The 6,750-nt window shown below is 55.1% G+C and overlaps 1 protein-coding gene across 1 annotated transcript; it reads left to right on the top strand.

The window, feature by feature from the left end:
• Nucleotides 1–4,978: 4,978 nt before the first annotated feature.
• On the top strand, nucleotides 4,979–5,740 carry LOC138357436 (spore coat protein SP85-like). The gene has a single exon (XM_069314288.1). It carries the CDS (start codon nucleotides 4,979–4,981, stop codon nucleotides 5,738–5,740), a length of 762 nt encoding a protein of 253 aa, XP_069170389.1.
• Nucleotides 5,741–6,750: the final 1,010 nt, after the last annotated feature.

The raw sequence follows: 6,750 nt of genomic DNA, 5'->3' as shown, positions 1-6,750 counted from the left end.
CCCTGTTCGGGTCTCCAAGAACGCTCGGCTGAAGGCCAGTGTTGGCACTGTTCTCCTCCTACCCCATGTTGCAATTAGTGTTAGGAATCTACAGGATTGCCACGAAGATATTCAGCATATCCTCGAAGCCCAGGGCCATTCTTTCCTGTAGGTGGACACGTTTACTCGTCCCCCTCGTGGTCGTCGCCATCAGCCTCTTCGGGTTGTGAAGATTACCTTTGATGGTAGGATCCTTTTGCCCTCTGTCATTCTTGCTGGTGCTACGTGCTCCGTCCAGGAGTACATTCCATCTCCTCGGCTCTGTAATAAGTGCTGGAGGTTTGGGCATGGTGCCCTTCGATGCTCCAGTACACTCTCTCTCTGTCCCACGTGTGGGGACAAAGGTCACCAAGTCGGAGCGCACTTCTTCCCGAGCTCGCTGCCTTAATTGCAGTGAAGCCCGCCTTCTCCCACGCGTGTATACATTACTGTACAAACTTGAGGCAGCCGTCCTCACCTTGAAGCACCAGGAACGTTTGTCTTTTTCCTGAGGCGAGGCGCCAAGTTCGCCGTCTCCACCCTTTCGCTGGCGTCTCTTATGCTCGTGTGTTGCACTCTTCCTCTCGTCGTCCTTCCCACCTTCCTCAGTCACTCAACCATTTCCATGCCTTAGATCCAGACACGCCCACCGCCGCCACCTCTGTTCCTTTAAGTTCTGTCCCGAAGTGTCCCCCCTCATGGTTCTCTGTCTGGGGTTCTCCTCCTTTCTACCAGTCTGTCATGTCTCCTGTGTTCTTCCTCGTCTACCTCCGATCCTCCTTCCAATCCTTCTTCTCCGGCTCATAGCTCTCCATGCCGCCTGTCTGTGCGGGCTGATGTCCATTACTCTCCCAGTGGTCATCGTGTTGTTTGCTCTCGTTCTTCTCCTGTTGAGTCGCTTGAATCTCTTGCTTGGTACGTTGCTGCTGGGACACCTGTCTCTTTGAGTCAGCAGCGAAAGCTGGCATGTCTCCTTTCTCCTCCCCACCTGGTAAGAAGGCTTCGCTTTCTTCCTCGCCCCCTAACTCTGACACCCTTGCTCCATCCCCTCTCGTTTCGGTGGTCACCCTTGCTCCATCCCCTCCCGTTTCGGTGGTCGCGCCCCGTTCCTGCTATGGAGGTTTCTTTAGCCCCCGCTTCCCTTTCTGTTGCTGCCCTTGCTGAGGTGCGCTCCCTGCTTTTTGCCCCTCCTGCTGCTGTCCTTGACCCTTGGTTGTCTCCTTCTCCACCAGGCCCTTCTCGTCCGTCTCCAGTCAGTCCTCCCACTCCATTCCCTCAATCCTTACTCAGTTTAACCCTGACTTCACTAACCCTGATTCCGGACATGCGCTTCTTTAATGGGCTGTGTTCCTTTTTCACCTTCGTTTCTTCATTGTTCTCTGTTGCTGTCCTTTTTCTTCTTGTCGATATCTATTCTTCAATGGAATATTTGTGGATATTACGCCAATTTCCATGAACTCCCACTTCTGATTTCAGTTTTTGCCCGTGTCTGTTTTCAGGAGCCAATGCTTGGTGCTCGTCCTGGTCGCTTCCGTGGCTATTCCTTCCTCCCTCCCATCCCCTGGCTTTTGCTGGGGCCCCTTTCTCTTCTGCTCTCTTGATTTGTTCTGATGTTCCCTTCGTGCCCCCTACTTTTTCCGTTGCCTCTCCACTGTTCTGCTGCGCGTGTCTTTGTGCGTAAATGGTACGCAGTTTGTTTCATTTATCTCCCTCCAAATGTCCCGCTTTCTCTTCCCGATCTTCAACACCCACTGGACTCATTGCCAAAGCCTGTGATCCTGCTGGGCGATTTCAATTGTCGTCATACCCTCTGGGGTGATGTTCTGACAAACACCCGGGGTCGCCTTCTCGAACCGTTCATCCTCTCCTCTTCCCTGTCTCTTCTGACTTTTGGCGAGCCCACTCATTTGGATTCTCGGACTCGCACCCTTTTCTGTCTTGATCTTTCTCTCTGCTTGTCGTCTCTCTACTTGGATTTCATGTGGCAGGTCCTTGATCTCCATGGCAGTGACCATTTCCCCATCCTTGTTACCTTTTTCTCTTTTTGCCCTCCCCTATCCTTCTCTAGGTGGCAGTTTACCAAGGCAGACTGGAACCTATTTACCCTTTGTGCTGCTCTCTCCGATCTCTCCATTCTGCCTCTCCCTCGCGCCCTCCTCCTTTATCATGATACCATCTTTGACGCTGCCTTTCGCTCTATTCCTTGCTCTTCCTCTCGGGGACCACGGAAGTGCGTGCCCTGGTGGAATGTGGACTGTGCTCTGGCTGTCTACTGTAAGTGTGCAGCCTGGAAGAGACACCACTACCGGCAAACGGCTGATTCTTTTGTTTTGATTCAGAAGGCGCGTGTGGTGGCCAGTAGGGCCATCCGTACAGCTAAGCGTGAGTGTTGGAAGTCTTGTGTGCACCATTACGTCCGAAACTCCTCTGCTGCAGATCTGGAAGTGTATCCACAAGATAGCGGGGAAGTTCGTTCCTAATGTCTCGCCGGTCCTTCACCTCCATGGCACTCTTGTGGCAGACATGTTGCAGGTCGCAACCGAACTGGGTTCCCACTTTTCTTCTGTTAGCTCTGGTTCTCATATTCCTTAATCTTTCCTTCTTCGTAAACCTGTTATTGAATCTCGTCCTGTAGATTTCTGCACCCATCTCAGACTTTTCTATAACGATCTCTTTCTCTCTCTCTCTCCTCTCTCTCTCTGTACTCCAGTCTTCCCTGGCTCGCTGCGGTTCTATCGCAGCGAGCTCCGATGGCATTCATTACAAGATGCTTCGCCTTCTCCCTCAGTGCACGTCTCGGAACTGTATTTACAGAGTGTATAATCAGGTCTGAGAGTCGTCGTCAGTCCCTGAGAGCTGGCTCAATGCCGTTGTCCTCCCTATTCGGAAACTAGGGTCTTTTGGGACATCCCCCAAGGACTTCCGCCCTCTTGCCCTCACAAGTTGTCTGCAAACTCTTTGAACTTTGAATTTGAAAATGAAAATAGGTGCAGAGAGTCAGAATGCGGATCAAAAATCGCACTCGGGAGTCAAATTTCCGACTTTTCAGATATTTTGAAAACTGCAGGGTGCTTTGGGCAAAATATGACCCCTATACCAGCCCCTGAATACCTCCTACCAGCCCACAATGGCTCCTACCAGCCCCTCCATGCCTCCTACCTGCCCACCATGGCTCCTACCAGCCCCACAATGCCTCTTACCAGCCCTCCATGGCTCCTACCAACACACCATGGTTCCTACTAGCCCCACAATGCCTCTTACCAGCCCTCCATGGCTCCTACCAGCCCATCATGCCTCCTACTAGCCCATCACGCCTCCTACCAGCCCACCATGGCTCCTACCAGCCCCTCCATACCTCCTACCAGACCACAATGCCTCGTACCTGCCTACCATGGTTTCTACCAGTACATCATGCCTCCTACTAGCCCACAATGGCTCCTACTAGTACCCTACATGCCTCCTACCAGCCCACCATGCCTCCTCCCAGCCCACCATGGCTGCTACCAGTACATCATGCCTCCTACCAGCCTTCCATTCCTCCTACCAGCCCAACATGGCTCCTACGAGCCCACCCTGCCTCCTACCAGACCACCATGGCTCCAACTAGCCCATCATGCATCCAACGAGCCCCTCCATGCCACCTACTAGTCCCTCCATGCCTCCTACCAGCCCCTCTATGCCTACAAATAGGCCACCATGCCTCCTACCAGCACATAATGGCTCCTACCAACCCACAATGCCTTCTACCAGCCCCTCTATGCCTTCAAATGGCCCACCATGCCTCCTACGAGCCCTCCATGGCTCCTACTAGCCCATTATGCCTCCTCCTAGCCCACAATGGATCCTACCAGCCCATTATGCCTCCTCCTAGCCCACAATGACACCTACAAGCCCACCATGCCCCTTATGAACCCCTCCATGCCCCTTATGAACCCCTCCGACCAGCCCGCCATGCCTCCGACCAGCCCACCATGGTTGGCTGGAAGGAGGCATGGAGGGGGCTGGTAGGAGCCATGGTTGGCAATAGGCACAAGGTGCCATAGGCACAATCAGAGAACACTGTATAAACATCAGAGGTCCGCGGTTGTTCAACGTCCTCCCAGCAAGCATAAGAAATATTGCCGGAACAACCGTGGACATTTTCAAGAGGAAACTAGATTTATTCCTCCAAGGAGTGCCGGACCAACCGGGCTGTGGTGGGTATGTGGGCTTGCGGGCCGCTCCAAGCAACAGCCTGGTGGACCAAACTCTCACAAGTCGAGCCTGGCCTCGGGCCGGGCTTGGGGAGTAGAAGAACTCCCAGAACCCCATCAACCAGGTATCAACCAACCATGCTTCCTAACAGCCCACAATGGCTCCTTCCAGCCCATCAAGCCTCCTACTAGCCCACCATGGCTTCTACCAGCCCCTAAATGCCTCCTACCATCACCTTCATGCATCCTACCAGCCCACCAAGGCTCCTACCAGCACCTCCATGACTCCTTCGATCCCACCATGGCTCCTACTAGCCCCTCAATGCCTCCTACCAGCCCACCATGGCTTCTACTAGCCCACCATGGCTCCTACCACCTCTCCATGGCTCCTACCACCCCACCATGGCTCCTACCAGCCCCTCCATACCTCCTACGAGCCCACCATGGCTCCTACTAGCCCCTCCATGCCTCCTACCAGCCCACCATAGCTCCTACCAGCCCATCACGCCTCCTATTAGCCCACAATGGCTCCTACCAGCTTCTCCATGCCTCCTACCAGCCCACCATGGCTCCTACTAGCCCCTCCATAACTCCTACTAGCCCACCATGGCTTCTACCAGCCCACCATGGCTCCTACCAGGCCTCCATGGCTCCTACCAGCCCATCATGCCTCCTACCAGCCCCTCCATGCCTCCTACCAGCCTACTATGACTCCTACCATACCACCATGGCTCTTACCAGCCAACAATGGCTCCTACTAGCCCACCATGGCTCTTACCAGCCCACCATGGCTCCTACTAGGCCACCATGGCTCCTTCCAGTCCACCATGGCTCCTACCAGCCCCTCCATGCCTCCTGCAGCCCACCATGGCTCCTACCAGCCCCTCCATTCCTCCTACCAATCCACCATGGCTCCTACTAGCCAACCATGGCTCCAACCAGCCCACCATGCCTGCGACCAGCCCTCCATGCCTCCTACCAGTCCACCATGGCTCCTTCCAGTCCACCATGGCTCCTACAAGCCCACCATGCCTCCTACCCGAAAACCAAGGCTCCGACCAGACCACCATTTCTCCTACCAGACCACCATGGCTCCTACCAGACCACCATGGCTCCTATCAGCCGACCATGGCTCCTATCAGCGAACCATGGCTCCTACCAGCCCACCATGGCACCTACCAGCTCCACCATGCCTTCTACCAGCCCCTATTATGCCTCCGAATAGCCCACAATGCCTCCTAACAGCCCATAATGGCTCCTACGAGTCCCTCTATGCCTTCTACCAGCCCACCATGGCTCTTACTAGCACACAATGGCTCCTACCAGCCCCATACATGCCTCCTAGCAACCCACCATGGCTCCTACCAGCCCACTATGGCTCCTACCAACCCACCATGCCTCCTACCAGGCCCTGCATGCCTCCGACAAGCCCACCATGCCTCCTAACAGCCCACAATGGCTCCTTCCAGCCCATCATGCCTCCTACCAGCCCGTCATGCCTCCTACTAGCCCTCCATGGCTCCTACTAGCCCATCACGCCTCCTATTAGCCCACAATGGCTCCTGCCAGCTTCTCCATGCCTCCTACCAGCCCACCATGGTTCCTATCAGCCCACCATGGCTCCTACTAGCCCCTCCATAACACCTACCAGCCCACCATGCCTCTAACCAGCTCACCATGCCTCCTACCAGCCCACCATGGCTCCTACTAGGCCACCATTGCTCCTTCCAGCCCATCATGGCTCCAAACAACCCACTATGGCTCCTACCAACCCCTCGATGCCTCCTACTAGCCCCCTCGATGCCTCCTACAAGCCCCCTCCATGCCTTCTACAAGCCACTATGGCTGCTACCAGCCAACAATGACTCCTACCAGCCCACCATGCCTCTAACCAGCCCACCATGCGTACTACCATCCCACAATGGCTGCTACCAGCCCACCATGCCCCCTACCAGCCCACAATGGTTTTCGCCGCTAGCGGCCAAAAATCGTGCGAATTTCGCCGCTAGCGGCCAAAAATCGGGCGATTTTTGCGGCTAACGGCCGAAAACCGCGCTATTTTCGACGCTAGCGGCCAGAAACTATGCGATTTTTGCAGCTGGCGGGCAAAAATCGCGCGATTTTCGCCGCTACCGGCCAACAACCGCGCGATTTTCGCCGCTAGCGGCCAAAAACCATGCGATTTTCGCAGCTGGCGGGCAAAAATCGCGATTTTCGCCGCTACCGGCCAAAAATACCGCGATTTTCGCCGCTAGCGGCCAAAAACCGTGCGATTTTCGCCGCTAGCGGCCAAAAATCGGGCGATTTTTGCGGCTAACGGCCGAAAACCGCGCTATTTTCGACGCTAGCGGCCAGAAACCATGCGATTTTTGCAGGTTGCGGGCAAAAATCGCCCGAGTTTCGCCGCTACCTGCCAAAAATCGACCGATTTTCGCCGCTAGCGGCCAAAAAAGAGGCTATTTTCGCCGCTAGCGGCAAAAAATAGGGCGATTTTCGCCGCTAGCGGCCAAAAATCGTGCAAATTTCGCCGCTAGCGGCC

Source organism: Procambarus clarkii, chromosome 78 (assembly GCF_040958095.1).
Source record: "Procambarus clarkii isolate CNS0578487 chromosome 78, FALCON_Pclarkii_2.0, whole genome shotgun sequence".
In the NCBI taxonomy this organism is placed as follows: Eukaryota; Metazoa; Arthropoda; class Malacostraca; order Decapoda; family Cambaridae; genus Procambarus; species Procambarus clarkii.
Note: the sequence above shows the minus strand (reverse complement) of the source record. Positions and strands in the feature narration are given on the sequence as shown.

Coding starts and splice junctions, on each gene's coding strand:
- LOC138357436 (XM_069314288.1), top strand. CDS start 4,979: ATGGCTCTTACCAGCCCACCATGGCTCCTACTAGGCCACCATGGCTCC.